Consider the following 18,415-nt stretch of genomic DNA (forward strand, 5'->3'; position numbering starts at 1 on the left):
AGTCACTTTGGAGAAAAGTGTCCGCTAAATAACTGTAAGTTGGATTTTGCAGTATATAACTATACATGAGAGTCACTTCAGAAGATGCAGATTGTGTTTCCTCTCTCATATTCAGGATGATATAAAAAATGTCACTTCAAATCTCATACATAGTATCTTAACTGGTTTCTGTGTGTCAGATGATGTTTGATAATTAGCTTTGTCAGCCGCAAATATTTTATTGTTCACTCCAAATATTTTAAGGCAATTAAGATGATCGGTTTTTAAAAGCTGCACCAATTAGGACTGTAGACTGGACATTCCTGGAAGCATTCCAGTCTAAGTTGTTTTTTAAAGGTAATTAAACTGTTTTCTTAGGAGCCCTTAGGTGTCAGTCGTCGCTAGTCATCTGTCGGTTGCAAAAAGTGCTTCTCAAGCGTCACAGCACAGCACAGCACAGGAGAAAATGTGAGGACACAGATCATCCGGCGTGAACAGCTCAACAGGATTTTTCTACTTGACTCTTGTTGCCCGTTTTGCTCATTCAGAAGCTCCGGTGCATCTGTGAGCACAACACGTGTGGGGAGAACTGCCGAGAGTGTTGCCCCGGATACCACCAGGAACCATGGCAACCGGGAACGCGGTCAGATGGCAACACTTGTGAAAGTAAGCGAGAATCACGATGGCGCTAAACATATGCAGGGGACGCACAGCTTATACTGGCACTGGCCTGTTGACACGGCGTGTGAAGAAAAAAAGGCGTTTGAATACCTTATGCCTACAGTATGCTTACCATGCCAACCTCAGTGTGTTGTGTACAGTATGTGTTGAAACCGTCTTCATTTCAAAGCTCATTTATTCACTGGGTAGCAGGTGGCGAACTAGTTAGAGCAAAGACCTGGTTTCGAATCCCGCCTCCTGCTGTAATACCTTTAATAAAAGTACTCAGCCTGAATCGAGACAGCAAAATATACCCTGCTGTATACATGGTGAAATCGGTGTATGTTACTTAGTGCACAAACATGACATCGTAACTTGCTCTTGAGAAATAAAATAAATAACATAATTAAAAAGTAATAATAAATAAATAAACGTTCTTTATTATTTTTTTTATCATTTCATTAATCTTTCATGGCACTTGGCTTAATGAGTGTGAAGACATTTAAGTAAAACCATATAAATCATAGGAATCATAGGAACCATCAGCCCCATGTTGGGCAGCACGGTGGCACAGCAAGTAGCACTGCTGTATTAGAGGGTCTAGGTGGTATGAGATGATGGGGTTCAATTCCTGCTCAGTGTGTGTGTGGAGTTTACATGTTCTTTCCATGTCTGCATGGGTTTCCTCTGGGTGCTCTGGTTTCCTCCCACACTCCAAAGATGTTCTGTTTGGGTTCCCCCATAGTGTGTGAGTGACAGAGAGAGAATGTGTGTGTGTTCCACTGATGTATGGATGAGTGACCCATTGTAAGTAGTGTATCTAGCAGTGTAAGTCACTGTGGTGAATAAGTGTGTGGGCTAATAACACTACATAGAGTTCACCAGGAGTTGCTTAAAGCATATGCTAAATAAATAAATGTTGATTATATTAGTACAGATGTAAAAGATATTCTGCTACAGTTTTTGAATAGTGTCAAAGTGCTCGTGTCCTTTTTCAGGAAGAATGATGTGGACCTCATGTGCGAAGTCCCTCCTGTGTGATGTGTGTGACGTGTGTTACATGCTCTCCGTGTGCCCTAGAATGCAACTGCCACAACAAAACAGAGGAATGCTACTACAACGTGACGGTGGCTGCCGCCAAAATGAGCGTGAACACACACGGGCACTTTGTTGGTGGCGGCGTGTGCCTCAACTGCGGCCAGAACACGGCCGGCGTGAACTGCGAGAGCTGCGCGGACGGCTTCTTCCGGCCCAGCGAGGTAGCCGCGATCGCTGCCTGGGGGGAGAGCTGTGGATGGACGTGGGACGCTGTCCCTATATCTTCCTATTCCTGTTGTGTAGGTGTCCCCGTATGAGGAGGAGCCCTGTGTCCAGTGTGCGTGTGATTCCCGCGGATCGCTGAGCCAGACGTGCGTCCGAGACGACGGCGATGCAGATCCCGGCAAAGGTCACGGTGCCTTTCGGTCTCCTCCGCAACACACACCGTCCCCTTCTGCGGTAGGTGTCTGTGCTGTTTCCCCGGCCGATGAGTGACGGCACCTCGCCGCCGTGTTTCCCGCCCGCTTGTCCCGCAGGCCTGCTCCCCGGCCACTGCCTCTGCAGGGTGGGCTTCGAAGGACCCCTGTGCGACCGCTGCGCCCCTGGATTCCACGGCTTCCCGACCTGCGCCCCCTGCAACTGCAACTTGGACGGGAGCCTGGGCCGCGACCCGTGCGGCGACTGCGTCTGCAAGGTAGGCAACGCAAGCGGTGCAGCAGCAGGACACGTCCCCCCGCGGCTCGTCACGCATCTCTGCTCAAGGCCTCCGTGTCCTTCGCAGGCCAACGTCATGGGGCCCGACTGCGACCGCTGCAAACCCGGCTTCTACAACCTGCAGGGGAGCAACCCGGAGGGATGCACTGAGTGCTTCTGTTTCGGACTATCCAACGTGTGCGATAGCGCCCCCTGGTCCTGGGCCAAGGTGACACGGTCCATGCAAATGCTTCTCTCTTCAAACACTAAACCTTCAGAAACCTCATTTGTGTCATCGCATTTCTGTAGGGTTGCAGGTTTGAACCTGGCCTCATCTCATTTAGAGTGTGCATCTTTGCCCGTGTTCTTGTACCCTCATGCCCTGTGCACCGATCTTAAGTCATGGGTCCTTGGGTAGCTGGTAGTGTAGTGTTCAGAGCTTCTCTCGGGATGCAAAGGTAGCAGGTTCAATTCCTACCTGTGGCTGTAGTACTCTTGAACAAGGTACTTACCTTAAATTGCGCCAATAAAAAAACACTTCCCTGTTATGGGTAAATGTTTGTAACTGTAATAATAATTGTAACCTTGCCATTACCTAAAGAAAGGTGTCAGCTAAATGAGTAAATGTAATTGATTCCTGAAAACCAACTGAATATCATAAAACTAGTCAGCAGAAGTGCTTTTTGCACTAATTTAATTCAATTTCCAATCCCAAAAAAAAAAAAAAAAAAAAAAAAAAAAAAAAAAAATTTTTTCCAAAGTTCACCCCAGAAATGATCGAAAGGTTGGAGCTACGAGACGAAGACGGTAGATGACTGCGGTGGCGTTAGACGGAGGAGCGGGAGGTGGCTGCGGAAGGGACCGATGGACAGGGTCACACTTTCAGCTCCTGCTTTTATTTCATCTCTCATAGAATAAACAGTTTGCACTGTGGTTTTAGACAAACTTCATTCAACATGTCTTTTACCATGTTCCATACGCTTTACCGCTTCCCACGTTTTCCGAAACTTTGAAACGCTCACACACACTTTGCTTTCTTCTCTGCCTCTGCTTACGCTTTCTTTAATTTCTCTCTTCTTTCGGGGTCATGCTAAAAACAGCACTATAATAAAAAAATGAATAATTAAACAAAGAAACCAGCACTGTGCAGAACAGGGTGGGAACACAATCTGCAAGCGAGAAAGTAGTGGTGAAGCGCAAGTGAGAGCGTGGGTACACTGTTCCCACAATGCACTGCGTCTCACTGTCTCTCATAGAGCCGCTTGGCACAACTTCCTAATGTTTATCATGCCGTTACACAGGGTTTGAATGAAAATCTGGACCAATTGATGATCAGCGGTACTAATAATAGCAGAGTGGACATGTGAGACCCAGTGAGTGCAGGGGTATGTGTGCAGAACTCTTCCAGTTCACTCCCACAGTTCAAAGACCATTCCGGCATTTTCCGGGCAAAATCCAGAATTTTGACGTGTTTCAAATGACTGAATAAATATTGTGGTACATTGTGGTAGGAAGTGACAGGGGCAGTGTGTTTGTGTCTCCAGCCAGCCTGCATTGATTCGTGTCTCAGAGGTTTATGCGCTTGCAGGTGGTGCACAAGGACGCCCGGCTGCTCCCTCTCCACGGTGCCTCTCTCGCCGACACGGGGAACGGAAGTGCATCCGGCAGCGCCGCGCCGCTCCCGCTCTCCTGGGCCGCTCCTCAGCCGTTCCTTGGCAACAAGGCGAGCTCACACACAGCATACGTACTGATCCGTAGGTCACATGTAGGTGCTGTACCAGGACTTTCCCAATTTAAAAAAATCCAAGCGGTATGTACATACGCAAAAGTAACAATTTCGCTGTATGAGTGGGTAAAAAATGGGCAAAAACAGTCTGGCTCTTACCACAGTGGTCGAGGTATGCGTTTTTTTTCGTTCATTTATTTATTTTTTAATTTGTAAATGCGGGGCTCTACCTGCACCCAGCAAGCTGCCCCACTTGGGCGCCGTGTTTCATCTTATAGCCAAATGAGACCTGATCAAGGAGGGTAGAGGAGCTCCTATTACCCCCAGTGCCCAGGGAGCTGCTCGACCGGCTGGTGGACTGTAGGTCCTGGTTTGAACGAGCGGTTTGACGTTCGCCCGCGGAGCCCAGCTCTCCCCGAGGGGGCTCTCCTCCTGCTATTTCTGCACAACATCCCATTTAAATTCTTCTCTTTTTTTTCTCCAAGTTAATGGATCATGCCCTGAAATTATACTCCAAGAGGGCCGGGCAAATTATGAAACGCAGGGATAATTAGGTTATACTCTTTGTAACTACATCTAATATGTGTACCCATTAGTCCCCTGTGTGATTAAGTGAATTAGAATTTGTAATTATCCATGACATTTACTTCACATTTGGAAGGAGTTGAGCACCAGAGTAAGCAATTATCTTCTAGAAATGACTCTTTGTGATTTCCCTTCAATATCTGGAGTAGGCGTATTATAAAATATGGAAAATGTTGCATCAAGTCACGGTGCACAGATTTTAAGGTCAACTCGTACCGACGTCCAGACATCCATAAAATCGTAAAATTGTATTAATTTTAAACGTATCAGTAGCTCAGATCGTGGCAGGATGGTGAGTGAATAAACGCAGTATTTAGAAACAGAGGCGTGCAGCTTGAAGGTTTCTGAAACCAGAACCATTAGAGGCCTTCGGGAAGATGGTTAAGTGCTCCATTAAAGTGTCCAGGAATATGAGTCGGCTGAGCAGGCAGCCGTCCAAAAACGTGCAGATGATTTCCATCAGACGCGTCTTCCATCCCTCCGGAAAAGCAGGCGAAGAAAAAAGGAAAAAGTGAAGTTCGCAAAACTGAACTGGGTGATGAGTTACGTTCCAAACAATATTCATGCCTCAATTCAGATTTGTATTTTTGCTGGAGAAATTGTATTGCATCCATGGCGATGTACGTATAGCCATGCCGAGTCAAAAAATTCTTATAATTTTTTTAATAAAATGAAAAATCATTCAAATAAGGGATTATTTTTTTAACCACTAATAGTAACTTGTATCTGTTTTTGTCTGAGAAGCTCACGTCATACGGCGGCTTCCTGAACTACTCTGTATCCTGGGGCTTTTTGGCGGAGAGGGACGACGGCGGGGAGAGTTTCCCCTCTCTCTTCTACATTGTTATTGAGGTAAGTCGCTTGAACCTGCAGGCCTCGGCTCATCGGTAACATCGGCGGAAGGGTGTGGAAGGATGTCACAGCCCGAATAAAACATCCAAACATCTCCAATAAACCTGAGAAATCTGGTCTCAAGCCACCTTTGCATCGATTGTGGAGCCATAACTGCGATAGAGGATTCGGGGTAGGGAATCTTCGACGAAGAGTCTCAATTATCTGAAAAAAACACTTTCAATAGTCACTCATTTGTTGGACATGTCAAGCAGATGCGAGAACGTAGTGGTGGAGCACAACCGAGAGCGTGGGTACACTTTTCCCACAATGCAGTGCGCCTCACTGTCTCAGTTACTAAAGCAAACGCAATTCTGCCATGGCTGGGTTTTAGAACAGTTTTCTGTGTCCCTCCAAATTTCTTTCGCCTTTACATTTATTCGTTTAGCAGATGTACAAATCATAATTTGCACTGATCTTCAGCGCAAACACACACACACACACACATTTTCAGAACCGCTTATCCCATACGAGGTCGCGGGGAACCGGAGCCTACCCAGTAACACAGGGCGTAAGGCAAGAGGGGGAGGGGACACACCCAGGACGGGACGCCAGTCCGTCGCAAGGCACCCCAAGCGGGACTCGAACCCCAGACCCACCGGAGAGCAGGACCGTGGTTCAACCCACTGTCAGCGCGAACAACTCGTGTTAAAGTGGCGTGTTCCATAAATACACACTTTTCACATTTATCCTGGCTATCGAGTGCAGCGGCAACAAAGTGTGACATCGAACACTTTGTGACTCTTCACAGTGGCGCATCGGTATCAATGACATGATGCTGTGCGATGACTTTGTGTCGCTGTCATCAAGCAAGGCACTTGCCATGAATTGTTGCGGCGTAGTAAAACAGAGTAACAGCGTAAAGTGTTTCCTTGACGCTCTACAGCCGACTAAAGCGCCTGAAAGTCGACAGAAATATCAGAGTCAATTGACCGATGAAAACACCGCGTTCCTTTTTTACTGTCAGCTGGGATGCGGCCGTCGAAACATGACCAGTTCGGCCACATGCTCCACAAAGGCTGTGCATTTTAATGTTTGTTAATGTACAGTACATATATATATATATATATGTTTATATATATGCAGAGTTTATGTTTTTGTTAATGCATGTATATGTATATATAATATATATATTACAAAGAAATACATGTTACTAGGAAGGTAATCAGTAATTGTGGATATGCGGATAAGTTTAACGCAGCTACTCGTGTGATGAACGTTGGTTCATATGGTGGAAGGAAACAAAGTAACTGCACTTAAGAATCACGCATCTGCATCTAAGTGTCTCTTTCTGCTAATGTAATGAACATATCGTATTTTCTACGAGATGTACGTCGCTTTGGAGAAAAGCATCTGCTAAATGAATAAATGTAATGTAGTCCAGTTGTTCATTGAGCAAGGAAGGCACACGGAATTATTCATATTCTATAATTATAGTCTATTGCTTAGTGAAGTAAGAAACCCCGTGTCCCGATGCACTTATCAGGTTCCTTCTCTGAATGATACTTGATTCTGCAATGTGTTTGTGTGTTATTGTGTATTATAATTGTGCAATTGTGTGTTGTTATGTGTTATTGTACGTATATTGTTGTGTCTTTTTGTGTATTAACACGTCTTGACCAGTTATTTTGCTGCATGACCCTTTTCCTTCCCAGGACTTTTCCCATGTACACCGATATGTATATAGGCTGACAGCACCCCCCTCCTGGTGTATGCTTTAATAAAACTAATAAATAAAAATGACTAGAGAGATTGTTTATGTGATATTTATCCAAGTTTAAATCATAGACTATTATTAATTACCGTACAATAATATATTTTTGAGTTATGAAACAACTGAAGGAGTGGAGGAGCTGTAACTTCCACCAATGGCTCCAGGGCAACGGGAGGAGCCTTCGGCAGGCTATTCCAGACGAGCTGGCGGGCGCCCCCCAGCAGGAGCAGCTCGTCGCCATGGAGATCGTCCCGTGGAACTTGGTGGATGACGTCAGCAGCCGAACGGTGCAGCAGGATGAGCTCATGAGCGTTCTGGCCAACGTGAGCGGCCTGTGGATCAGGGCCTACGCCAAGGCCAGCGCAGGAGCGCCACTCCGGTGAGCTGCGCTGGAAGTTTCCGGAACCCAAACGCGCGACAGAAGCACGAGGCATCTTTGTTTGGAATCATTCTGCTCCCGAATTACACTTCTTACCTATTTGTTATATCCCATGCTTTACTGCCGCACTACAGGCTAAGCACCTGGTGTAAAGGTACTATAGCAGGAGCCTCGGTCTGTGGACCTGCTGACATGACCCTGCCTGGGACAAGCGGTTCAGAAAGTGTGTGTATATACTACATATCTGTACATGCCTTATACTATACTGTAGATGGATGTAGTATATAATATATTTGGACATACTATATAGCTGTACATGCTTTATACTATGTTTACATTTCCATTACATTACTTAATTTAGCTGATGCTTTTCTCCAAAGCAACTTACTATATACTGTACATATTGTATACTATAAACTATATATCTGTAGAATACTATATATTATGTACTATATACATATGTATGTGTGTGTGTGTGCGCACACTTACACACACACACAATTTCTGAACCGCTTGTCCCATTCAGCATCGCGGGGAGCCAGAGCCTAACCTGGTAACACAGGGCGTAAGGCCAGAGGGGGGGGACACACCAAGGACGGGACGCCAGTCTGGCGCAAGGCACCCTAGCCAGGACTCGAACCCCAGACCCACCGGAGAGCAGGACCCAGTCCAACCCACTGCGCCACCGCGCCCCCTGTTGTGTGCGCACTTATTCAGGCATAATTGTTTTGAAAGAACAACGATTTTGTCCGTGTCTCAGCTGGTCCCTTCCTCACAGCCTCAGCTCGGTTGCTTTGGAAACGGCAGATGCTGCCGTCAACAACCGGACGGCGGCTCGGAGCGTGGAGCTCTGCGAGTGTCCCTGGGGCTACGCCGGGACGTCCTGCGAGGTACGGCCGCAGGGACTGACCCCACCGCTCTTCTAATGGTCGTAGAGACGAATGAATAATTGACCTGCTGGGAGTGTGTGAGTGTCCCTACGCACATCCTGCAGTCAAGCTTGCTTCTCTGCAAGGCCTGTCCTCTTCACAGCAATGTCTCCCTGGATTTTACCGCATTGATGGAGTCCTGTTTGGAGGGAACTGCCTCCAGTGCGAATGCCACGGACACGCCTCGCGGTGTGACGCCGACGGCCGCTGTGCGGTGAGTCGTCCTCCCACGGCATCCTGGGTCCTGTTGCGTTCACCTCTTCGGAGCAGCTTGTGGTGTCGGGAGCGTTCGATAGGTGGTGATGTGCTTGTGCACTTTTCTATATTTCTTTGAAACATTTGTTCACCCGTCAGAGGAAATTCCGTAATTCCATAATGCGTCACATTTGTGGGGACACATTCTCCAGAATGACAATCGGTCATGGCTTCCACAAAAATCGAGTTGCAGACAGAGTGCTGACCCAGTTGTGTTTGTGTTGAGGAGTTGAGGAGCCACTGTATGTGTGTGTGTGTGTGTGTGTGTGTGTGTTTGGTGAACATGCACCCTGGATAGCAAACCATACCGTCTTACCGTGAGCTGTTGTATTCCATGATATGCAGGGCTGTGAACACAACACCGGAGGCCCTCACTGTGACCAGTGTCTACCAGGTTTCTATGGCAACGCACTGGCGGGGACCCCCGAGGACTGCAAGAGATGCGGCTGCCCCCTGACAGCGGAGGAGAACAAGTGAGCTGGGCGGCTTTGGTCCGGCCGCCAACTCCATCACAGGGAGTGACCGCAGGGCCACACGGACAAGGGCTCCCCCTCGTTCGGTGGCATTAATAATAACTCTTATTGATAACTGATTATTAATAATTATTTCTCTGGTCCCCATTGTTCCTGTGTAGATGAGCAGCACTGGACAGATGAGGGGCACTTTAGCACCGGTGCTCTGTGTACTGCCTGGTGCAGCATTGTAATCTCACTCCCCTGTGCTGTGTGCGTGTGTGTGCGTGTGTGTGTGTGTGTGTGTGAGACCTGCTCTCCCTCCTTTTCATCACTTTAGCTTCAGTCCAACCTGCCATCTGGATGGCGAAGAAGTGGTGTGTGACCAGTGCCAGCAGGGCTACGGCGGTCCCCGGTGTGAAAGGTAGCTGTACCGCTCAGTTCGGGACCAGAACACACACCCACCAAAGCTGGACCGGGACCAGAACACACACTCAGCAGATGCCAGTGCCGAGATGCAGAGGAGCTCTGTGATGCGTGAAGTTAAAATGCTGTCTCTTGGTGTGTCGGCTGCTTTTCCTTAAACGCCACATTTACGCTTTCAAGTGTCACCTGAAGAGAAGTTTCGCTTTTTGTGCAAATGTCCCACAAAGACAACACAGCCCACAAACGGAGCTCTTGGGACTGAAGAGCTCAGCAAGGCGAACCGCACAAAAACAAGCGAAACTCCTTGAACTTCTTCCTTGTGTTGAGGGCGACGAGCGCAGGCATGCGTCGTTTACCGTGGTGAAGCCGTAAGAGGAGCTGACTGCTGGGCTAAGGGTTCTCCCGCAGTCAGCTACCGGGGCCCTCTGGTTGCAGGTGTGCCGACGGCTACTACGGAGAGCCCGGTGTCCCGGGACGAGGCTGCGCCCCCTGTGACTGTAACGGCAACGTGGACCCTGCCGAGACCGGCAACTGCGACCCGCACAGCGGCGAGTGTCTCAAGTGCGTGGGCCACACGGCGGGGGGGCACTGCGAGAGGTGCCGGAACGGCTTCTTTGGCGACGCCATCGCTGCCAAGAACTGCACACGTGAGTGTGGCACACTGGCTACGGTGACTGGGGATTTCACCAGTATACACCAGTATAGTCGGTATAGACCAATGTCCAGTACATCAGAATACACCATCACAGACCATAATATACCACTATGCACCAGTAAGAATCAGTATACACCAGTATTGACCAGTATGCACAAGTATGCACGAGTTAGAACAGTATACACCAGTATAGATAAGTACAGACCAGTTAACTCCGTTATAAACTAGTATACATCAGTATGAACCAACATACGCCATTATAGAACAGTATACACCAGTGAAGAATTCTATTGTTGGTATAGACCAATATACATCAGTACACACTAGTAAACACTGGTTTAGCCTGGTATAGACCAATATACATCGGTATACACCATTACAGACCATAATATACCATTATACACCAGTAAGAACCATTACACACCAGTATTGACCAGTATGCACAAGCATGTACTAGTTAGAACAGTATACACCAGTATACACCAGTATAGACAAATACAGACCAGTTTACTCCATTATAGACGAGTATACATCAGTATGAGCCAACATACACCATTATAGAACAGTATACACCAGTGAAGACTTCTATAGTTGGTATAGACCAATATACATCGGTATCAACATTACAGACCATAATATACCATTATATACCAGTAAGAACCATTACACACCAGTATTGACCAGCATGTACAAGTATGCACCAGTTAGAGCAGTACACACCAGTATAGACAAGTACGAACCAGTTTACTCCGTTATGGACTAGTATACACCAGTATAGACTAGCGTACACTATTATGAACCAGTTTACACCAGTATAGGCCAGCTTACTGCAGTACAGACCAGTACAGTATGCAAGTGAACACGTGTGTAACTCTTCTTGGACCCTGTGACACACGAAGCTTTTTCTCGTCATTTCGAATGGCGTTGAAAACCTGCATATGTGTGACATGCGTGTTGTTGCACCAGGGAGGAGAACCGGTTTAGTTGGGCCCATTTCCAGCACATCTGTCTCCACAGCTGTGCAGGAGCTGCTCGTGTGTGTGTGTGTGTGTGTGTGCGTGTGTGTGCATGCGCCAGTGCCAGAGAAGATGCCTGAATCCTCCAGTTCTGGCAGCTGCTCCTGCCTTCCAAGAACCGAGAGCTTCGTCACATAGAAGCTCTTATAGCGCCACCTAGCGGACACGAGCCGAACAACTTTGAAGGTCCAATGTAAAGACGGAGCCGCACCTTCTGTTGAAGATGTCCAGCATCCTCAGCATCATCCTCGTTTGCACCTCATTTCCCGGTGAAGATGGGCCCCGTGGGTCAAGGGTCACCCCCCCCCACTCTGTGTCTCCTACCCCCAATCCATTATAGGCGTAATTTCTCCGAGGCTCATGTTTCTATCGCCGGTTCCTTGGACCGTTTGTGTGTGCACCTCAGCAACATCACCTGGAAAGCATCTCCGGTTTCAAAATGACAAACGTCACTGTCACAGGAGACGAAAAGTGAACATCGCAGCGGAATTATTAAATACGTAACGACACGCTTGATGACACGTTAATGTTTCCATGCCTTTCGGAGAGCAGATTCTTGTTGCACACCTCTCATCTCTGTGTGTGCGTGTTTCTCTGTGTGTCTGCGCCCGTCCAGCTTGCGGCTGCCACGAACTCGGCTCCGCGTCGTCCGACTGCGACGAGAACACGGGACGCTGCGCCTGCAGGCCCGACGTGGCGGGAGAGAAGTGCGACGCGTGTGACGTACGATGTGTCCCTAAGTATCCGAGATCCGAGCCGAGCGCCAAGCGGCACCGACACCGCGACACCGTTTCGTTCACTTGTTGGTTTGTTTGTTGAAGGATGGCTGTGCCCCCCCCCCTTCCCCGCCCCCTCGCCCCCTGGCCTGTCGCCCGCACTCGTCCCGGCGGCTCCAGCTGCTGGAAACACCGATGCTCCTTTTCAGATTCGTCACGCGCGTCGTATAGTCTGTTCACGACCCCGTTGGGGATGAGCGGCAGAGCCGAGAGCGGGGGGTTGGGGGGGCAAGGTGCCGTGGAGCAGATGTTCACTGGGCGCGTGTCCAGATGTGGCCCCGTAGGCTGCAGGAGAGGCGTCGCAAATTCGGTGTGAACGCTGCTCGCTGGAAAATCCATCCTGCCCTACACTCGGTGCGGGTTGCAGCTGGGGGCCGCCGCGCTGGTCGGTGCTGGTCAGTGCTGCTCGGTGTTGGTCAGCACTGGTCAGTGCTGATCAGAGCTACCTGGTGTTGGTTGGTGCTGGTCAGTGCTAGTTGGTGCTGGTCAGTACTGCGCAGTATCACCGCACTGTACTTTTCTCCGCAGCGACTTATGCTGATTTACGCATTTATACAGCAGGGTAAATTTTACCATACCGGTTTCGAGTGAGTGCCTTAATCAAAGGTGCAACAGCAGGAGGTGGGATTCAAACCTGCGACCTCTGAATCGCAAAGTAACAGCTCGAACCAGTGCTCCCTGTAACCCTTCTCCCTGCTGTCCCCCCTCTTCTGTCCCCGTCCCCGCTGCGCTCTCCTGTCCGTGGCTCCGCTCCCGTCCGTCCTTCGCTCTGCCGTTCCGCCGCGCCGACGTCCTTCCTCCAAAAGCAGCGGAATGTAAGACGCGAGACGCGAGACATATGGACGTTTGCTGGGTGACGCTCTGTCCCTTGCAGGTGGGACATTACGGCCTCCCGAGCGGAAAGGGCTGCGTCCCGTGCAACTGCAGCCGCGCGGGGGCGCTGTCCCGGGAATGCAGCGAGGAGGGGGCCTGCGAGTGTGCCCGTGGTGTGGCAGGGGACAAATGTGACCGCTGTGCCCGCGGACATTACGGCACCGTGACCGCCAACTGCACAGGTGAGGCTCCGCCCGGGAGGGAGGCGTCTTGACACGCTGACTCTGCCGGGTTTAACCCCCGTCGACCGCTGCCGTCAGAATGCGACTGCGAACACACCCACGGCAACTGCCACCCGACCACCGGCGAGTGCGCGTGTCCCCCGCACACACGGGGGGAGAAGTGTGAGGCGTGCGAGGACGGCCACTGGGGTCACGACCTGGAGACGGGGTGTAAGGTATATGTACTAATGTTCCGATTACACATTTCCTCGTGCGTGTGCGTGTGTGTACAGTGCGATGGGTCGGGTGGTTGGTGCATGTAAACTGACCCCCCGCCCCCTTCACCCCCCCAGCCGTGTGACTGCAGCACCGTGGGGTCCCTGGACTCCCGGTGCCACCCGACCGGCGGACAGTGTCAGTGCGGTCCCCGGTTCTCCGGCCTGAGGTGCGAGCGATGCGCTCTGGGCTTCAGCGTCTTCCCAGAATGCACTGCGTGCATCTGCAGCATCCAGGGCACTCGGGAAGAGTTCTGCGATGAGGGGCGGACCTTGTGCGGCTGTGACCAATCGGGTGTTTGCGTCTGCAAGGTACCGCCCAATGGGTGGACACCACCGCCCTATCGGCACAACAGCCTGCAGGAGATGCTGCTTTTATTTATTTTATTTATTCTGTTATTTTGTTTCCCCATGTGACGGCATAAAAAATGTTCCTATAGCCTTTTTTTGATAAACACTTTTTATAAACTCTCAGGAAATATTTTTGTAACATTTTATAAATTTTAGAAACAATTTTATACATTTTTACAAACAATTTCTCACAAAATATGGGGTTCCAGAGGGATTAAAAAAAACTAACAGAGTTAATCGGTTTGGGGAAAATGAAAATTATTCCCTAGAACCCTAAAATAAGGCAACCAAGAGCTGAGCCAAGAAAGTGTTCGTAGAACTGGCAGAATAAACGGACGGATGTGTGTAAGCACGCGGAGGACAGCGTGCGTCTCATTTTATGTTTCAACAACGACATTTGCGGAGTACCGTGGTAATAAGCAGAACTGGTATTTTTTTATAGGAATTTAATGCTGCCTTCTGTGGTGGGAAACTCACGAACTAATGATCCTTATTACTCTCCATATATAAGGCGGATGTAATTGACTCTGAGGGGGGTCGGGCTTCGCAGTGTCCACTGAGGTGAGAAACTGTCGAGCCGCAGCTCACCCCCAGTGCCTCCCACCTGCTAGGAGAACGTGGGCGGTCCGCAGTGTGAGCGGTGCGAGCGAGGGACTTTCGGCCTGGCCGCCGACCATAGTGACGGCTGCGGGCCCTGCTTCTGCTCGGGGGTCTCCTCCGAGTGCCAGGAGCTCGAGGGGCTGCTCCGGGTTCCGGTGAGCAAGAGCACCAAGCACGCAAAGAGCCTCTGGGGGACTGTTCTCATAGACGCAGTCCGACTGGAGCGGACACACACACACACACACACACACACACAAACATTTATTTGTTTGCTGCTGATGGCTCACAGCTGTCTATCTGTTCTGTCTATTTTATATATCTGATGTATATTGACACTGTTTTTACTTCATCTTCATCAGCTGTGCCAGTAGATGTGCTGTTACATATGTTCTCACATACCTGCAACCCTAGAGACGAGAAGCAGAACATCACCTAAAATTTCAGGAGGGTTTTGTTTCGTAGGAAATTAACATAAATGGATCTTTGTCGGCCTTTTGATCTCAATTAGCGTATCAGCTGCGTTAAATATTATTGGACGTAAAGGCAAACAATGTGAGGGACGAGCAGATCATTTACTCTGGTTTACCATGATGCATATCTGCAGTGAAGGAGCAAAACTCATGTGTATATTTATCACTGTCCATTTTCTTCCAGGATGTTTAAGCAAGTGTCCATGAGCGCAAGTGTGCGGTGATTCCACGCTGCAGTGGCTTGTCGATGTGTCATCTGCAGCGACTGTGTGTGTGAATCTCACAGGTCACCTTGGACACAGAGACAGAGCACCCGAGGCTGGTCCTTGTGGAGGATGTTTGGGTGGGCGACGATACCGTGCCGAGCATCATCCCGAACCGGGACTCCCCGCCCTCAGGTGACCTCTACTGGGCGGCGCCCCCCGCGGTCCAGAGGAACAAGGTACTGTACTGCACAGCACCGGCCAGCGGTCGACTCTCCTCGCCGAGATGTTCCGAGTGACCGATTTGTTCCTGTTAAACACTGTCAGCGTTGCCCTCACTCTTGCTGCTCTGCTTTCTTCAGTCCACAGCTTCTTCTCAAAACCAAAGTGTACAGGTATCCCCTCAAGTTACAAAATTAATCTGTTCCTGCAAACGGTGAACATATTGAAATTCTGCATAGCGAAACTCTATTTCCCATTATTTCAAAATAATAATGCATCCCCAGCCTCCCCGAAAAGCCCTGATAAACTTTGCAAAAAATCGCCACTGTAAAACACTGCAAAACGCACACATGATTTCAGCATGTGCTCGGAAAGGAAGCGCGGTTTTCTGTCTCTGCTGTAAAGTGCAGGGCCGGAGTTGCTGCGCGCTGCGGCTGAAATGCACAAACGTTCCCAAGAAACCACGAGCTGAACTTTTCCTGCTGGTTGCTGTGCTGTCTCTGGAATCGTTCGGTTAACTCACACATGCAGTATGAGCGACACACACGCCTGTGGAATTTCAAACGCTTCCCGTAATGCTGCACTTCTGAACGCAACCCCATCGCATTCCTATCAACTCTATGTAGTGTTATGAGCCCACACACCTTATTTACCGTGGTGACTTACACTGCTAGATACACTACTTACACTGGGTCACTCATCCATACATGAGTGCAACACACTCTCTCTGTCACACACACTATGAGGGAACCTGAACGGCATGTCTTTGGAGTGTGGGAGGAAACCAGAGCACCCGGAGGACACCCACGCAGACACGGGGAGAACATGCAAACTCACACACCACACCAACACACCGACACACGGAGAGATCTGGACACGGACACACCAACTACAGTGTATTACTGCACTTCTGCTTCACTTGCGCAAAACTTAAGTTTTTTTCTACTTTACATTTTTTCTTAAGAAAAAAAAAAATTCTATAAAAAACTTCAATTTTTTCCCAATTTTTTTCTACAACTCCAATTTTTTTCTTCAGATAAATTTCATTATACTTCTTTCTTTGTTCTGTAAATCAAAGCCTGTGCATCTGATTTGTTAATTTACTCATGTAGCTGACGCTTTTCTCCAAAGCGACTTGCAGTGTTACTCTATCTACAGTTATTTACTCATTTGTACAGGTGGGCAATTTTACTGGAGCAATTTAGGGTAAAAACCCTGCTCAAAGGTACTACAGCTGGACGTGAGATTCAAACCTGTGGATGCGAAGGCAGCAGGTCCAACCGCTGCACTACCAGTGGTCCCCATAATCCTCATTAACCGTATAATCTCAGTCTTCATTCTGTTATTAATAAGCCATTTAATTCGGGTATCAATTTTGCATAGCAAAGAATGCTTAACTTGTATTGCTGAACGTATTATCAGTTATTATCGCCGTAAGAATGAAAGGAAGGTAAAACGCAGTACATCTAAAGCCAAGAGCCGTGTTACCGAAACCAGGTAAATACAGTTTGTAGGTTGGGAGAAACCTGTAATTTGTATGTCGCGTTTTGCCGAGTCCAACGGTCCAACTCAATGTTCTGTTTGTGCTGCGCAGCTGCTGTCCTACGGCGGAAAGCTGCGCTACACGAGTTCCGCCGCCGCCCCCCGGGGTTTAGGGGCCGGAATTGCTGAACCCCCACTGATACTAATACAGGGTGGTCAGCTGTCCAAGGAGCTCCTCTACCTGGACGCAGCGGCTCCCGAAGACGGGCGGGAGGTGATGGCCGAGGTCCTCATGACCGAGGTTCGCATCCACGGCGAAATCCTAGAGCTGCCGTCTCTGAAGACCATGTTCTGAGAGCGATGTGGTAAAAACCGGTGTGAATTGTACTCCACAGCACAAATGGAAGCATTTTGCTTCTCGGCAAGAGGTGAATCGTGCCGAATTCATGTCTGTCCTGAGCAACGTGGAGCTCGTTCTCATCAAGGCCTCTGGCGGACGCACGTGAGAGCTTTGAGTCCAAAGCTTCGGATATTGAAACTATTATTGCTGTTATTTGGAGTAATAACTGAAAAATGCAGGGGCGGAATCGTGACGCCGATCGCCGGCTGACTACAGCTGTGCCTCTCTGCGGGGTCCAGGATCTCCAACGTCTCTTTGGAGACGGCGGTGGAGGAAGCCGATGCCGCGGCGGGTGGCGAACGGGCACGCTTCATCGAAAAATGCCTCTGTCCCCCGGGGTATGAGGGCCTGTCCTGCCAGGTACGAAATATGGATCAGAACCGTCGTGAATGTGCAGAACATCTGGACGGCGGCGAGAGCCCTAGGCACCCTCGCGCACTTCTGAATTATCGATCGTTATTTGGCTGATTACGCATTAACATAAGAATCGTTCCCTGCGGTCCAATAGTGGGAACCCGTTGTTCGCTGAGCGCCGAGCGTGTGACCGCCGCGCCGCGTGTGTGTGTGCGTGCGCGTGACTTTTTTGCACCGTGTTCAGAACTGCGCCGCCGGACATCGCAGAGAGGTGGCGCCACCGCAGCCCACGGGAGCCGAACGTTCACGCGTTCACACCTGTGTTCCGTGTCAGTGCAACAACCACAGCACCTCCTGCGATGTGGACACCGGCAGCTGTCAGGTACACGCAGCTCTCTGCGCCCCGTTACCGGGGTATCATCGGGGTATCATCGGGATAACGCCCTTTAAGGCCTGTATTTCACTGACAGCGTGACCTCATCTGACCTATAGTGTGTGAGATGGTGTGTGCTTTTACTGAGTTTTCACACTCATCTCCTCCTTCCTCTTCTCACCAGGACTGCCAGCACAACACCACGGGGGCTCACTGTCACGTCTGCGCCCCAGGGTACTATGGGAAAGTGGAGGGATCCATCCATGACTGCTCTTTGTGTGCCTGTCCTCCTGGGAACACGCAGAGGTGCCACTAGTACCCCCCCCCCCCCTTAATTTACACTGATTCACACCCGCATGCGGAACATTAGCTGCGATGACAGTATTTTACTTCTAGCACTTTCCGCCGTGAAAACTGAAGGCAGCAGGTACCATGATGAAGCACTTCCCCCCCATATCAGTCACACAGCATGTGTGT

General features: G+C 49.4%; 1 protein-coding gene across 1 annotated transcript in view; it reads left to right on the forward strand.

Annotated features, from left to right (window-relative positions):
• LOC108927611 (laminin subunit alpha-1-like) overlaps positions 1 to 18,415 on the forward strand; it is a 54,156-nt gene that overhangs the window by 13,803 nt on the left and 21,938 nt on the right. Inside the window, exons 7-30 of the mRNA XM_029246330.1 lie at positions 528 to 645; positions 1,720 to 1,898; positions 1,981 to 2,086; positions 2,214 to 2,371; positions 2,459 to 2,599; positions 3,959 to 4,093; positions 5,426 to 5,533; positions 7,451 to 7,665; positions 8,444 to 8,555; positions 8,698 to 8,808; positions 9,195 to 9,322; positions 9,642 to 9,725; positions 10,163 to 10,374; positions 12,015 to 12,121; positions 13,049 to 13,229; positions 13,308 to 13,444; positions 13,562 to 13,795; positions 14,446 to 14,589; positions 15,191 to 15,346; positions 16,924 to 17,112; positions 17,207 to 17,313; positions 17,451 to 17,571; positions 17,810 to 17,947; positions 18,123 to 18,244. Of these exons, the coding sequence (XP_029102163.1) occupies positions 528 to 645; positions 1,720 to 1,898; positions 1,981 to 2,086; positions 2,214 to 2,371; positions 2,459 to 2,599; positions 3,959 to 4,093; positions 5,426 to 5,533; positions 7,451 to 7,665; positions 8,444 to 8,555; positions 8,698 to 8,808; positions 9,195 to 9,322; positions 9,642 to 9,725; positions 10,163 to 10,374; positions 12,015 to 12,121; positions 13,049 to 13,229; positions 13,308 to 13,444; positions 13,562 to 13,795; positions 14,446 to 14,589; positions 15,191 to 15,346; positions 16,924 to 17,112; positions 17,207 to 17,313; positions 17,451 to 17,571; positions 17,810 to 17,947; positions 18,123 to 18,244 (3,443 nt within the window). The remainder of the gene's footprint in view (positions 1 to 527; positions 646 to 1,719; positions 1,899 to 1,980; positions 2,087 to 2,213; positions 2,372 to 2,458; positions 2,600 to 3,958; positions 4,094 to 5,425; positions 5,534 to 7,450; positions 7,666 to 8,443; positions 8,556 to 8,697; positions 8,809 to 9,194; positions 9,323 to 9,641; positions 9,726 to 10,162; positions 10,375 to 12,014; positions 12,122 to 13,048; positions 13,230 to 13,307; positions 13,445 to 13,561; positions 13,796 to 14,445; positions 14,590 to 15,190; positions 15,347 to 16,923; positions 17,113 to 17,206; positions 17,314 to 17,450; positions 17,572 to 17,809; positions 17,948 to 18,122; positions 18,245 to 18,415) is intronic.

The sequence above is a fragment of the Scleropages formosus genome, chromosome 19, assembly GCF_900964775.1.
Source record: "Scleropages formosus chromosome 19, fSclFor1.1, whole genome shotgun sequence".
Classification (NCBI taxonomy): Eukaryota; Metazoa; Chordata; class Actinopteri; order Osteoglossiformes; family Osteoglossidae; genus Scleropages; species Scleropages formosus.